Source organism: Haemaphysalis longicornis, unplaced genomic scaffold, assembly GCF_048455015.1.
Source record: "Haemaphysalis longicornis isolate Haplotype H1 unplaced genomic scaffold, Haemaphysalis longicornis Haplotype H1 scaffold_7, whole genome shotgun sequence".
NCBI lineage: Eukaryota > Metazoa > Arthropoda > Arachnida > Ixodida > Ixodidae > Haemaphysalis > Haemaphysalis longicornis.
Genome location: NW_027526422.1, coordinates 144447673 through 144464202, shown reverse-complemented (window position 1 = coordinate 144464202; position 16530 = coordinate 144447673). Strand labels below are relative to the sequence as shown.

The 16530-nt window shown below is 48.5% G+C and overlaps 1 protein-coding gene across 3 annotated transcripts in view; it reads left to right on the top strand.

Annotated features, from left to right (window-relative positions):
• The window catches only part of LOC144147096 (uncharacterized), a 393394-nt gene that overhangs the window by 253711 nt on the left and 123153 nt on the right, over positions 1 to 16530 (top strand). For all 3 annotated transcript variants that reach the window (XM_077679154.1, XM_077679153.1, XM_077679155.1), the window contains one exon: positions 7297 to 7426. In XM_077679154.1, the coding sequence (XP_077535280.1) occupies positions 7297 to 7426 (130 nt within the window). The remainder of the gene's footprint in view (positions 1 to 7296; positions 7427 to 16530) is intronic.

Below are 16530 nucleotides of genomic sequence, written 5' to 3'. Positions count from 1 at the left end.
TATTATCGGATAAGCTTCCTTTCTATGGGATCCGATGTGTCGCCTTGAATTTGCTCCGTAGTTACTTATGCGAATGCTTACAGTTTATCAGCCTCAATGGCCACCGATCGTCGACAAAAGGTATTTCCTGTGGAGTCCCTCAGGGTTCCATTTTTTGCCAACTGCTGTTTATTTTATACATAATGACATTGTACATATTCCTTCCACTCCCGTTATTACGTTCTATGCCGATGATACTAGTATGTTGTTTTCTGTTCTGTCTGTGCGTAACTTAGAAACACCTGTTAAACTACTGGCTCATTGAAAGTGGTTGACTCTAAATAAACTTAAATTACACGTCAGAAAAAGAAAATATGTTATTTTTAAATCCAGAAACAAGCTCGATGATTATAACCCTTTGGTAGAATTCCGGAACACTTCTATCGAATGGGTGCCCGCCTTTAAATTTTTAGGAATTCTTTTTGATGAAAACCTCAGTTAGACTATTCATATTGGTAAGGTACACGCCGTTGTGCCACGGTAAGTTGATTTGCTTTATAAAATTAGATGTCTGCTCTCGATCTGGCTCGTGCGCCAAATGTACTACGCGCTAGTGCAGTCTCATCTTCATTACTGTCTTTTAGCATTTGGAAGCATGACGGCCACTAATTTAAACAGACTTCTAGCATTACAAACAGAGCTCTTTGGTGCACTGAAAATGTACCTAGTACGCACCACTCTTCGCCGTCATTTTTGCAGCACGCTATTCTTACAATACATCAGTTGTTTGACCGTAAGCTCAGTCTTTATATTCGTAGGAAAATATCAAAGAACCTTATTTAGAACAAGATATACCAGTGAATGTGCATTACGATCTTCGGTCAAGTTGTTTTAGGACGTCAATCATCCGAACAAACTATGGTATGCAACAACTAGACCACGAAAGTCCCACCTACCTAAATAACCACCCAGCTGTTGTAGAATTATTGCAACACACCACGTCTTTGCTCGTGCTAAAATAATTAAACATTACTTAATGTAGGGAATTCTGTAGCGCTACTCCGTGTAGTTTGTACAGCGCTACTCTGTGTAATTTGTTATAATTTTTGTTGTGCTGCTCTTGTGCTTGCTGCTATATTACTTTTAATAAATGTACAATTTTGGCTTTTCTTGTATTTTATTAGAAGTAAGTGTAAAATTTTGTAGCGTTACGCTGTGTACTTTGTAAATATTTGTTTTGTGCGCCTATTATAATTGCTACTATATCACCATTATTACCATATTACCGTATTATTACCATTATTACCATATTATTTCAAAAACGTGTAATCTTGTTTTTTCTACATCACGTTTGTATGGCAAGTTTTCATGATTTGTTTCTACCGTTGCTATGCAATGTTGCGATGTTACATGTCCGGGGTTGATGGCCGTCGTCAGGCAGTTAGATGCCTTTTGCCTCTCCTCCCGAGAAGTGGTTTGCCTAAATAAAATGAAATAAAATAAATAATTATAATCAAATAATTGCTGCATTGCAATCTTTCATATAACCGTATCAATGTTAATATTATGCGCGGAGAAAGCACCACTAGGTTCTCAAGAAATAACAATTTCCTACTACCGACTGTTCACACTAATTATAGGAAGAAAACCACTTGTTTTCAGCTGTCACATTTTGGAAAAATTTGGCAATGGCTATTAAATCATCCCCGTACATAACTTGCTTTACAAAAAATCTCAGAGAATTTCTTTTGTGGTATTAAATGCCTTTTTTGTTCTAATCAAGCGTATTTTCCAGGTGTTGTCCTGCTCCTTTGTTTGCTATTTTGTTATTAACGAATTGATTGAACTAGTTCTTTTATTAGGTCCGGCTAACTTTTTGAGTGTATTTAAATGATAGGCTAATTTTTCTTGTCATTTTACACTGTGTACTGATCCGAGGGGCTCTTGTGCCCATTCGCTGCTTCCATGCAATTATCGTATGTATTCAAAATCGAGGGTCCCCTGTTAGTCTCTTCACTCTGGGACCCTCGTCAGTATACCAATATGTTTTATTGGTTTTATGATATTTACTTTCACTTTCAAAAAAACTTCTTTTTATAGGCAACCTTGTGTTTTTTTCCCCTCAACTCCGTCTGGGCCAACCTCGTTGGTAGCGTGACGCTATTCTTTACACCTTCGTCGGGTGCACCTTTTCATCTTTTTGCGCCCTTGAGCGCCTTTTCGGCTTTCTATTTAGTTACTGGCGGAACATCGCAAGGTAAACATTTCGACTCAGTAGTTGCCTCTAATCAAATTTTGTGTCGTAAACCATGGTGTAGAATCTTTTCATTATTTTTAATATATCCTCCAATTATTGCGCAATATTATAATGTTCATCTGTAAGTGTCTTAATTCTGTCTGCAAATCCTTCTCACAAGGTCCTCAACTTTGTTTCCATGCCCACACATTTATTCCCCTATTCTAACAGCCTTCTCCTGAGCTTTCCTCTTTATTTCCGGTCTCGGCATGCCCACCATTTTTTTTTCATCAGCCTCCGGGTGTTCTCTCTCTCTTTCTCCTCCATATTCATCCCTTTCTCTAACATTTTCTTCTGCTTTCCTAATTGCTCTTCTCAATCTGCTTACAGCTGAGCACGAGGTCACGGGTTCGATTCTCGGCTGCGGCGGCTGCTTTTCTCATGGAGGCGCAAATCAAAAACATTCGTGTGTTCGAGATTTCGGGGCACGTTAAAGATCCCCAGGTTGTCAAAATTAATCCGGAACCCTCAACTACGGCGCGCCTCATCGCCTGCGTTGCGTCGGCGCGTTAAACCCCACGATCAATCAATCAATCAATCTGCATACAGTCTTCGTTTTTGTCATTCCGCCTGGTAACCAGCTTTCTGAACTCATTCTCGCGTCTGCTCCAGACGCTTTGTCTTTCTGTCTCGGTTTCCTTACAATGCCCTTACACTTTCTCTTCAGCGTAACTTTCTACAACGTTATTCTGATTGGTGAACACAGATCGCACAATATCTTTCAATTCTGAATAGATTGAAACAGCGTCGGACGAAGACATGCGTGCGCTAGCACCAACATCAGCACTTCGGGTCTGCTGGTCACAATTAGGGTCGGTTTTGTCTCAGCTCGGCCTCTTGTTCAACTGAATCGTTTGTCTCTACTTTTGGAACAGAAATAGAATGTTTTTATATCTGGTGTCTCTGGACGCCCTGAACTCAGTTCTTATCGTTTCCCAGAATTCTATGAAATTAAGCATACCCGATTTGCAATCCCAGTGCGGGCTGTTACAGCAGCTTGCTTCAACCTTATAAAGTATAAAATGATATGGAGTTTGTGCCGTTCAAAAGGGCGGCCGGTATATAAAAGACCAGGAACAGCCATGACTTGCTCTGCTTGTCGTATTGGAAGCATCGAGAGCACGGCCGGTGTTCTCCATTATCACTATTTACCTTCGTTTCTGCAGTGTCCTGTGTTAGGGATTCTTCAGTTTTCCCAATGTGAGCATGTGCCTTTTCGAACAGCTTCTCTGATTGGCATATAAAAGTTTACATTCGTCTTCCATGTCCAGGCGCCTAACTCATCACGTGGCACATTCTGGTCCGATATGTGATGCCTTCCGCCTGTGACTTTTCTGTCCCCGTCAGCCACGTCAGCCACTAGAACTACTATGGGCATTACGAGATTCCCTACACCGTACGAACCAAGTGCTAGAAATCTCGCACGCACTCATTTTCGGTGGCTCTGTGTTTTGTCGCTTTCACGACACTAAGCGCCATGCGGTGCCATAGACAACAAAGGACGCTTCCGTGCGAAGCTGGTGCCGGTGACGGTGGTCTTCCTCTCGTTGATTCACTGGTGTGTTGGCGCTCTGACAAATCCTGTACACGTCGCTAGCAAAGATAAGGCTCGTTCGCCGGGTTTGGCAGGCGTGTTCACGACCCCAATATTTTGGGTCCCTATGGATTTAGCAGGGGGCTTAGCTAGGCATGAACTCCTGGACGATGGGGCCGATTGATGAACCGGAGAAGTCGCTAATACGACGAGAACAAATATTTTATCATACGTGCCAAACCCACGACATTGACAATTTGGAGGTTCTTTTCAAAAGGGGGAGGGCAAAATTTTTTTGTTTGCATAAGTGACTAGCCTAGAAGATCAGCCTAAATTTCATGGCTTATGCTTGGCCCCCTAGCAAGGAAAATATCCTGCCCTGTATACCCTCTCCCACACATTCAAGGTAGTTGGTTCATGGTGCGAAAGGGAACAGCGTTAAATATTAGGAGACAACAGGCGAAAAAAAACGACCAACCGAGCTCTGACTTCCTTCTGTTTTTTTTGACATTGTGGAACATATATACTTTCAGTTCATATGTACGCATTACATATTTACTGAGTGACTGATCCTGCCGTGCTGCTGTTGTAGCACATTTTGGCACTTGAGGAACCCTTGGTCCTGACTGGTTTTACACATACTATCTAGATGCTCTCGGCAATTTGGCCAACCCCACTCGTATCCGCCTAACGATGGAATGGCATACCTTCCTTCCTGCCTGATCGCAACATCCACATATTAGGGGTACCGCTTCATGAGAACCGGAAAGCTAAAGGATAGCTGAACGGAATGAAGCCATCGCAGCGACGGATCTTAGATATTCTACGTCGCATATGTGACATCTTCTGTGGTGCCTATCAAGCAATAATACGACACCTACTACAGACAGTGCTGGCTGTTAGTGCAGCCTACAGCGGGTTATCTTGCGGCCAGATAAAGCCACAGCTTTACCAACTTGATTTCTTGCTAGAAGATTCTTCGAAGACCATCCTTCGAAGATTCTCTAAGGAAGGGCATGTCCATACCCTCCTTTCAAAAATGTAAACGGCTTACATGTACTCTTCTGCGACTGAATAGAATTGCAATCATTAACAAATTTTTATCCGTTGTGATTAGTCGTTTCACGCGCTATTGAAAGTGATGGGGTACAGGTTTTCTCCTCCCCCCCATGTTCTCATTCCGCTGGCGGAGTTTTACTCGGCACCGCTTTTCTGCTACTCATCGCCACAGCCCATGCCTGTTTCACATGTTTTTACCCCTGGAACCACCGATGCCTCTTTTGAAAGTTACGCAATCGGTTCATAACGGTGGTAGCGTCGTTATAAGATGATTGCGGGGAATCATCAGAAGCGCCATTGGGCGTAGAAACGACGCAAAACTGCTGCTGCCTAAAAGGTAGCCACAACCATTGTCGGCTGAAATGCCACTTGGTCGAGTAGCTGCAGATCCCTACCGCATGAAGAGCAATATGCGCGGTTGGAACGCCGAAGTGAACCAATATTTCATGTTTATGCGTGCGCGGGCTAGGAGTGGAGTGAAGAGGAGCTTACACTCGCAGCACGTTGTGGCACGTTGTGGTTTCACGTCCTAATGGGGGACTTGATTGTTGTGCTGGTGGAAGGTTTAAACATAGAAGTCAAACGGCCGAATTCGACCTGTCCGGCACCCTGAGTGGTTTAAAAAGATTGGGTTGGTGTGTGAATCACACCATGAGATGCCTTGAATGCTGGAGCAAACAGACAGGTCCATCTTTGTCGGTTAGGACCAAGCTCGATCTTTCGAAGTTTTATTAAGCGATTAGCTATGAAGCGTTCGCAATCGCAAATTAAGAACAAACATGGTTTGTTTGGTGCATTACACGGACTGCACTAGGTATGCAGGTCTTCGCTCTTCACATATTGGAAGGGCACTAAATTGTTTTAATTGCCCCCTCCCCCGTGTTCGCAAAGTCGCTGTGTTACCCTTCGGAATTTCCCTGAACATGCGACATTTTAATACTTGAAATAAATCATTTCGTAGAGACAAGAATTGGTGACGTGTCATTATTACATGTCGGACGTATTCCTCATTCGAGACCAATTTTCAGCAGCTGTGATGACTCTTGACGTCTCTTTTATTCGCAAGCTTCACTTACCCTCAGGAATAAAGACTTTACTGTTAGGACACTGACAATATTGGTTAAAGTATTCTCAATAGATTTAAATTATCTACGGCATCTATGAATGCAACTGTGGCGTTTTTTTCTGAGCGTACGTCTAAGGCGGTCCTTCAGAGCATCCATGTTCTGTATTCATTCAATCCCTTTTGTGGGCACAACATCACAATAATTGTTCAACCCTTGACGGTGCCCCTCATATCATGGCTCCAACAATCTTAGTGACCGGAACCTTGAATTTTTAGAAGAGTTACAGCTAAACATAATAGACGTGAGGGCTTTACACTTCTAGGGGCCACAAAAAACCTCCAAATAGATACGGCTCTCCCCTGACTTTTACTCTGCATTTGTTCCCCGAATGGGATATGTTTTAGCTTTACATCAATAGCCTGCCAAATTTGTTTCCGGCATTTTGCATCCTACTGATTTTTTGAGACGAAGTGCACTACTCTATTGAGTCTCGGGCAATTCCTTTGTATATCGCTGAGCGAGGAATCAAGGCTGCATGGACGCACAATTATTGCATCTTTAACCAGGCAGTGTTGTGGGCTGCAACTATGAGGCAATTGGAGTTTTTCTTGCTGTGGGGCTACCGCATTGCCCTACTCAGCCAATGTACGCCGGTTTGATTCGTTGTATCTATAGTTCATTTTTCTGAACTAGAAGAAAAACAAAACGTCGGTGTTCCAAGATATTTGTTCACGGCAAATGTTTCCAGGTGTCAAAATTATTCCGGTGTCTCGAACTACCCTACGCATCAATTCTAACATGCACAACGAAGGTACTTTCTTTTATTAATGCACGAGAAAAAGAGGAATTCGGCCAAGTGTATTACCGTCAGGTAATACCTTTCGTCATCAGCGACATTGTATGAATTCTCAGAAGCTTATACTTAAAACCACGGCACAAACTAGAAGTGGCCTGGAAGGTGTCACATTCTTTAGCCGTATTTGACGATTGACAGAACTCCCGCATGGAGCAGATGAATTTAACCACGTTCCGGTACATATATCGGTATATATATATTATTGTATTGAATGTATTGCATGATTACAGCTTGTACGCAAAAAATCACAGACAATGCAGGATTACTTTAGCTGCACGACAAATGCTTTGTGAACAAACAGCCCTCATATCTAATGCAGAGTATCCTAACCTCGTCGTTTCGTAAATATAGAGTTCCGGCGGCTGCTTATTAGTTTTGAAACTGGCCTTTCTGTATTTCGCAGTTGTAAAAATGTTGGCCTGGTTTATCGGCTCCGTATAGTAAAATATTTGTGTAAAAATGGGACTTACAATTTTACGTCAACCTTTCTCCATATTTTTTACAGAGTGGTGAAAATGAAGTTTTCACAAAGTGGTGCCCTTGTTAATCCTGAGCAAGAGGATAGGGAATGCTTTGCCTTACATTCAGCCGCGGCCGGGGGCCACAACGACGTTGTCGAGTTGTTACTGAACCAGGTATGCAGCCGATTCTTGGTGAATATAATTTTTCTGCCAGTGCAGATAGGGTTTGTGACACAATAATATGCCACCACTACTTTGGTTTCGGTAAACGCAAAGTTGAGCGGGGTAAGGTATGTACGATTTAAATACACCACTCTTCGAAGTAGGAACATATTTAGGGACCTTATCTTTGTTAGTGAAAAAAAGCAAAACGTAAAAAAGTGAGTGCTCTTGCGGATATTTAGTTTTGCTATAAAACATTGGTGTAGCTTGCACAAGTGAAGCAAGGCTGGAGAAACAGTTGAGCTCGCGGCTCTTGTCTTATCGTCGGAGACCCGCCCGTTGCACCTCACATAAATTTCGGAACATACCACAGAAAATTCGCCAAGGATCACAGGCTACAATCATTTTGTCCACAGGCTTTAACATTTATCTCAAAGTTGACCGCGTTAACACGCCCTAGAACCCACCGCAACCAGATTTGCAAACACGGTGTCTCTAGCGCGAACTCTGCCTCTGCGCTGCCCACTTCTGGCGTGAACGCACGTGAACTGGCGAGAACACCACACGTGCACCCTCAGCTGACCATCGCGCCTATCCAGGCCAACGTCGTCCACGAAGTGGAGGTTAGTGGTGTGGCCCGGAAAGCTAATGGGGCTGTGCTGCCCACGTTTGATGCCCCTTGCCCTCCTGCGTTTGTGGCTGTGTGACAAGTTGCTGCTGTATGTGCGGGGATGCCGACCGCGTCCCACGCAGCGATGTGCGAACTGTGGTTGACAAGACCACGTGACAGCCTGCTGCGTGGACAAAAGAAGGTGTGCTTCTGCGGTGGACGCCAAACGGCACAGCAGTGCACTGCCTCTACCCCTCGCTGCACTAACTGCAGTGGCCCCCACCCAGTCACCGACCCCCGCTGCCCCCGCTTGCAGCACGAACGCAAGGTGGCCACAGCTATGGCACGTACACCATAGCCACTGACCCGAGCTGAGGCCGCAGCGTTCGTCTTCGATGAGCAGCGACCAAGCTATGCGAAGATGGCCAGGCCACGCTCCAGCCAGCATCACGCCAGCCGCCAGCTGCCGCAGCCTCCTGCCACTCAGTGACATCAGCAGCAGAAGCCAGCAGTTGCCCAGGGACGCCAGCAGCAGCCACGCCAGGTGGCCAAGCCCCCACCTTCCCAGCTGTCCACACAGTGAGTGGTGGGGCGGCTGCACTCGGCCTCGGCCGCAACCGGTCAAGAGCAACTAGTGCCCATCTTGCTGGCCCTGGTGCACAGCCTCGTGGGTTGCTTGCCTTTTGAGGACTCCACGCGCTTGGCGGCCACAGCCGCTGTGGCACCCCTGAACCATCCAGCCCCTATGGATGGCTAACAGACACTGCTGCACAGGCCAGCGGCCGCGCATCCTGCAGTGGAACTGCAACCACATAGGGCCACGACATGTGGAATTGGCAGAGCACCTGCTGCCAGAGCAATACGATGTGCTGGCGCTTCAGGAGACCAACGTCTGTGGGCGCTCCCTGTGACTGCCGGGGTACGCGTGGAACGCCAGCGCGACTAGCTGTACACTGCGCTCCGGCACCAACCATCCATGCCAAGACACCAGCCACTCACCAGGGAAGTTCCAGGCAACTGTCTACATCAGCGCTGTGCTCAACAGTGTTCCAGTGGATCTGGCCTCGGTCGTGGACAGCCCTATGGAATGCGCCGCCGTCACAGTGCGCATGGGGTTCACGGACACCACTGTTGCACCGTCTACATTCACCAAACACGGCCCTGGGATGCCACAGCATTGGGGCGACTGCAGGCCCGCTTGGGCCCGGACGTTGTGCTCTGTGGAGATTTTACGCACACAACCCAGCCTGGGGCAGCCCCACACCACCCGCAGGAGACGAGAGCTGCTGGATGCTACCACAGCCTGCGGCCTTCTCGTGCGCAACACAGGCAGTCTCAACTTCACCCGCCCTGGTGCCTCGGGCACTGTTCAGCTATCCCATATTGGTCTTACGCTGGGGTCCCAGTGGTATACCTACACCTGGTAAACCACCACCACCACCTGGGTGTCGGACCACTGCCCCATAATGGTCACCCCTAGGAGCGACCGCAGGTGAGCAAACACCAGAGTCTATGCCGTGACCAACAGGAAAGACTGCCGCAAGGAGATGTCAAAGTGTCTGGAGGACCCAGACCCTGATTTCCTGGCATCTGTCGTGCGGAGCGTTAACAAGGCCACGGTACGGGGGGAGGTTTCCCTTTGCATTGCACTGCCAGACTTGAGGCTTTTATGACTACGGGCCAGGCGCAACCAGCTGCAAAGGCGGGCCATCCGGAGCAGCAATCCTGAAGACTGCACAGCGTACCGGCAGGAGGTGCGCAGTGCAGAAGGAGAGCCAAACAGCGGCGGAGGCAGAGCTGGGAGTCGCTCCTCTTCTCGATGAACTCGCGTAGGGATCCAGCCAAAGCTTGGTGAGTCTTCCAGGCCTTGCTCCAGCCTGCCACCACCAACCGGCGCCCTTTGTAGGCCTCTGTAATTTCCTTCGGCATCACCGATGAGGCCTTCGCCGTGCGGCTTCACCTGCCACCGCGGTCCAGCTGCCGGCGATCCCCAAGGCCCCGCATGTGGGGACCATTTGCGATGGCGACATCACACTCCGGGAGCTGCAGGCCACCCTGGATCGACGCCGTGGAGCACCCCTGGCATTGACGGGGTGATGTATCAGATGCTCCAGAAACTGGACGTCAACCAGCTGAAGTCGATTCTGAAGCTCATAAACGGGTGTGGAGGGAGAGCAGCTTTCCACCTTCTTCGCGGGTGGCAATTGTCAGGCCGATGCTGAAGGTCAGTAAGCCACCCACAAAGCCTGCATCGTAGCAGCCGGTTTCTCTGACATATGCAGCGGGGAAGCTGATGAAGAACATGGTCTTGGCCCACCTCCAGTGGATTGCTGAACGTCGGTGCGGCTTCAGGCACCACCGCTGTACGGTGGACAATTTCGGGTATGTGGTGTCTATGCTAGAGCAGGCCCTCCATGACAAGGTGGTGGCCTTCTTGCTCCTGCTGCACATGAAGCCGGCATTCGTCTCCGTTCCTCGCACGGCCATCCTGTGGGCCCTGGCCGGAATGGGCGTTGTGGGGCACCTCCGGAATTGTGTCAGGGCGTTCCTGGCTAACCGTACCCTCAGAGACAAGGTGGGCCGAGCAACCAGCAGCTCACTAGATGTCTGTTCTGTGGTCCCTCAGGGGAGTGTGCTCAGCCCATTCCTCTTTAACCTCGTCCTGACTGCACTCCCGGATGGCATACCGGCTGGGCTACCGTTTCCAGTGGGGATGGCAGTCTATGCCGACGACATGGCCATCTGGGCGCACAGACAAACAAGGCTACTCTCCAAATTGAAGGCGTGCGTCCAGGGGGTGCTGTGGGCGGTCGCCGCCTTCCTGCCAAGCCGGGGCCTGCATCTGTCCGAGTCGAAAACGCGGGCATTGGTCTTCCACCCGACGGGCTGCAGGGCACGTAAGGCTACACCGCTGCTCACCTTAAATGGCAAGACCCTTCTGGGGTGCACCAGGGCCAGGTATCTGGGGTTCCTGCTCGACTGCTAGTTGTGTTTGCTACCTGCGGTGAAGGGGATCCCCCAACGCACGAGGGTCGTCCAGGGCGTCGGGTTGTTGCTGGCGCGTGGCCAGGGCTGCACACACACGGTGACCCTGAAGGTGTTCCACGGGATGGCGTCGTCCGCAGGCCTCTATGCACTGCCTCTGGTGCAACTAAAGCCGAGCTGGTGGGCGGAGCTGGAGGTGGATCAGCGCCGCGCTATCCGCCTTTGTCTGGGCCTTCCTAGCATATCTCCGGTGGCGGCGACGTATACTGAGGCAGGCTCCTGGCTTATTCAGACGTGGGCCCTGCAGGTGGCACTCCACATTATCAACCGCCTGCAGGGCACATCTTAAGGCGCGGCATGCCTCCAGCGCTACCGCAGCTGGCCCACCTCTCGGATGGGCATGCTGCTAAGTACATACGAGTCATATCGCGCTGCCGCAGTGGCTCAGCCGAGAGCCACTGCCCCCAGGCACGTGGCAGGCTCTACGCATCGCCACCAGATTGCCGGGGTTTCGTAGCAAAAGGTCTACTCCATCCCAGGCTGTCTACCAGAAGGTGGTCGACCTGCTGCAAGACGAGGCTGCCGGACTTGTGCAGGTGTACACGTATGGCTCCATGCAACAGTCGATAGGCACAGCTGGAGTCGCCTGCACGGCCCCGGAACTTGGCACCAGCCAGGTGTGTAGCCTGCCTTTCCCAGCCATATCCACCCACGCAGAGCTGACTTTACTCTACTTGGCCGCGGACCTTCTTCTACAGCAGGGGACGAGGTCTGAGAAGCCATCATCCCGACTGACTTCCCGTCTGCCCTCCTCCATCTGCGAGCTTGTCACCACCCGGGAAGCTCCAATGGCTACGTAGAGCGGTCGCTGGCGGCCAAGATTCGTGCGGTGGAGGCCCAGGGGTGTCCACTGCGACTTCACTGGCTGCCATCGTACGTGAACATCATGGGCAACGAGGTAGTAGATGCCATGGCCAAGGGTGCTACTCACCAAGGGTTCCAGCCTCCCGGGACGTGCTGCCATTCGACGCTGCAAGGACTATCTTGGCCCGGGTGGTGGAGGCCCTGCATCCAGATAGAGTGGTCAGTGGTCTAACCCAACGGGACCTGCCTGCAGGCATAAGCAGAGACGCCAGGTCGCTCCTGCTTCGCCTGCGGCTTAATTGCTGCAACGTGGGAGCCCGCCTGCACCACCAGGGCCGCCGGGTTTCCCCCACCTGCGCCGACTGCCCAGAGCCCGAGATGGTCGAGCACTTACTGTGCTCTTGCCACCAGCATGATACCGCGAGGGAGGAACTCCGGGCCGCCCTCCAGCGACTCGTTGCACCAAGCCACAAGCTGGAAGACTACCTGTTCCCAACGGTTCCGGACGCCCTCCAGCCGGATGTCTTTCAGCACCTCCTCAACTTCCTGGTTGTTGCAGGACTACTGCATCAAGCCTTGGACGAGAGGAACGCTACATTGACTATACCCCACTCACCTCCTTCTTCCCTCTCTTTCTGTCTTCCTTTCCGTTGAACCTCCTTTTCCTTCTCCGGACTGGGTCGTATGAGGGTGAACTCCCCGATGAGTTCTCCAGTATCCCCAGTTCTTTTCTGTTCCCTGTTTCTCAATCAATCACCAGCACCAGCACGAGGAACGGAATCGCATAGAAGCGGGTTTCATAACGCGAGTGACCCGGGTTATATTCGAGCCAAGGGAACTGTTTCTCCCTTACTTCGTAAGTTTTTTTTTCTTGCGATGATGGCGTTTTTATTGTTTTCTCTTGAGCCTAATTTACGGGTCAGATTAGAGTTTTTTTCTTCTGTTAGTATTTTTTGCAATCCTCCCAAACAGATATGCTCATTTTCCTTGCCGTCTCGTTGTGAGACGCCCACTGAAGGCGAGATGGAATGGTTATTGCACGCTTGGGGTACCTATATTCGTTGTTAAGTATATGCATTTTTTCGCCTTCAATATTAACCCATGTGGTTGTAATACTTAGGTAACTTTATATGCGGCCTTTTTTATAGATGTTTTGCATACTGCGTGCCTTCGCAAGTTTTTTAGTTTTGATTGACCGCACATGTTATACTCCTCCACCGCTGCTGACCCCGTACTGCTCGGGCTTTCTGTGTTGCCCAGATGTCTGGCTTCGTTTCATGGCGTAAAGGTCCCGGGTTTGTTTCCCCAGACCTCTCTTGCCACATTTTCTCTTGGGGCATGCACTCCGAATGCCTCCTCGTGGGCTCCTTCCCTTCCCACGTCTTTATCTTGCCCTTCGAAGTAGTTAGGTGCGACGGACGGATAATGTTCGGTCTAAGCAGCTCTGTGTTAAAATTCTTCTTCACAAGAGCGGGATTATTAAGTGTAATTTCGGTCATTGTACCTACAACTAGTATGTCATAACATACGGTACTCATCTAATGCTTATTGTATAATTACAACGCTCGTGGGATATGACACGTGGATGCGTTTGCTGCGGGCGTTTCAGTGAGTTTTCTTGCGCCAGCTGCGCTGAGATTGTTGTCCCTGTGCTCACAAAACTAGGTTGCGCGTGCACGATCCTCATTCCCCACCCCTCGAAGGAATAAAGGCGCTTCCACCAGTGATATGGACGTCCTTTGCGGCAAAGACAGCGGCCAAGAGGTCACTGCAGGAACACTTTTAGAAAAAGGTGACACAGCACCTTCGATCATGCAGCTATCTTTGGCGTGCCATTCGTCTGCCATACGTTTCTAACAACTGCAGGACATAATTTCCTTGGAAGGCATCAGATTTTTGATCGTTAGATTTAACTAGTGACATTGCCGTAGGAGCTAAGACGTTGCGGCTCCACACAGGACCAGTGGGAGATATTCTCTAAGTGCATGAACTCAATGTTGACCAGCGTGGCTCGCCGCGCCGCCATCATTCAAGTAATGCGGTGCGCAAGAAAAGGCTAAAAAGTGTTCCAATCGCGGAAATAACCTAACTGCCCTTTGTGCGCTGACTTGTTGGGGCTGCTCGGTGGTCAAAATCCTACAGGTTTGTTCGACAGGGTAATCAAGATGGTGGTTGGTGTACTCGTAAGTGTCTATCATTTCAAAACGCTGTCAGCACGAATATACTTCTTTGTTATGATACTAAGAATTCTAAGTCGTTTAAGTACGAAAAACAGGTGAGCTCTAAAACGAAATATTCCCAGTAGTTTGCGGCTGCTTTCGGAACGTGCCATTCCGCAGAGTAATTTTATTCACTAACGTCGCCATCATTCTGCAGATGCACTTAATACTTTAGCACACTGCATGTGGATAGAGATAGGTTCATGCAAAGTCTGAAGGATTTTGAGCACCTCCTGGTTTCTGCAGGTATGTATTTGTTAGTACTCTCCGACGCGACATAAGAGAAAGGAACTGACTTCCAACCTCACTTATCATGTTGGTCGTCCTGTGCCGCATTCTATTTGTCAACTTTTTCATTCTACCGGCGCTGTGAATTTGTTCTGTTGTAAATTAGGTTGCACTTAATGTTTTCCATTTCACGCTGTGGGTGCCAAACTTTCCGTAGACTTTGCCCTTGGAAACTAATATTTGACTGGGCCGGTGAGAGCATTTACCTAAAGCCTTCCAAAACAGCCAGCCATCGGCGCATTTGGGAGTCTTTTTGGCGATGACGACTTGCCTAGCGGAGTGTTCACGAGGAAAATAACTAAAAAAACACATAAATATTCCACAGGCTTCTTTTAGTGTGGAATACAAAACCATTATTGGGAATGCTTAGAACTTGACAATGCTGCAAAGGCGGAAGCTCATTTGGACGCTCCTTTGAAGCGCTGTTAAACTTTCTGCTTAACTTTGCGGCCGTGCCCGTTATCCTGGACTCAACCACTGGACAGCACCCTCTGTACTAGCTCCAATCATTTGGAACCCAGGAGTCTCAACTCTGCTACTTCCAAGACCCTGTACCCTTGTCGCAGTTCGTTCGGAAGGGGCCTAAAACCTTCAACCACTGCTAAGACCATAGCCACTGCCATGAGCGTGCGCCGTCACGGTTTCGTGGGAACTTCCTTGCCAATCCCTTGCTTTTGCTTTCTTTCCTCGGGGTTCGCTGCCCGTCCTGCGGTCCCATCTTCTGTACCTATGATTTTGTGTACCTCAGAACGGCTTTCTTAAAGCACAGATCTAAGGTTTTAATCTTACAAAATAAAAAGCAAGTCACTCGGCACGCGGTAAATTGCCATAGCTTGCGACGGTCTCCGTAGAGTGCATGCGCCAAAAATGATGAACGCGCAGGTTGGAACTGTCAAATAAATTGCCAATTCGCTCTTTTATGCCAACATGATTTACGCACCTCCCAACCCTGATTGCATTGTGATTCCAAAGTCTGGTACCACTTTATACGTATTTAGCCAGTAATGCTCAGTAAATCCTAGGTTATACGTTGCGCAGGTTGAGGTGTTTGGGGGGGCAGAGTGTTAGAGCACAGGTAGGAGAAACGAATTGGTTCCACGCGGCAGAATGGAGAAGGACGAACACAAATACAGAGAAGGAATTATCCGGACCTCGTCACCTGTAGCCCGTGGGCTGCACCTATGCTCGGTACTGTTGAGGCCTGCGGAGCCGCAGGGAACGTAGATTTGGCCCGAGCATAATGACGTGTTCAACGTTTTCTGATGTCCTGCATGTGACACGGCGTCCTTGACCTGCATCGTTAGGTATAATTTTTTGGTTTTAAAAGCCAGTCTTCAATGCTCCGGACGTTAGACGCGATATGAAAACTTCCATTAGACTCTCTCTTTCCTTAAAGAATCGATAAAGTGAACCTACTTAGGTCAGCTGTGCTAGTATATACAAAAGAACTTGCTCGGAAGGTATCTTTTGCCTGACATTACGACATATTTTATATGAATAGGATGGCTGAGGCGTCTGTGAGGCCCCATGCGCCTTTGGTGTGCTGTTCGTCTTGGTTTCGCCAAAAAAAGCAATAGAATAAAAAGAAATATCAGACCTCAGTGCCTTTTTTGATTACATAAATTACGCCCCTTAAATCCTATGTAGCGCGGCAAACCAGCATCTTTTACTACAGGTTTCACTGCTTTACACGGGCTATTCTGTGACGATATTTTACGGCCATTAGCAGAAATTTAATATCAAAGTGTGAACGGCATCACGCCTTTTTATTATAATTTTTATATGCAGCGAAATAACAACACTAAGTGCCAAAGAAGGATAGTCGCTTCTCTTTAGCCTGATTAAAATACGTAAGCGTTTCAAAAACACACCATTAGACGCTCATGCCTCAAATATTGCGCAGGTAGTCCTGGTTGTCGCTTAGATTCATCGCACCCAGTTTCACAGAACCATTCTTATTTTTCGTTCGACATGCACCTGAAATGAGTCCGATGTCTCCGTTTTAGGCTACAGTCGAAATTGGAAGATAGTAGACGATCCGATTCACAAGAAATGATTTCTCATTGTTGTGAATAAAGAATAAGATGGGCACATTCAGGGTGCTACAGCTCGTGAAGATGATGACTAAGGCTGCGCCATTGCCTCGCTCT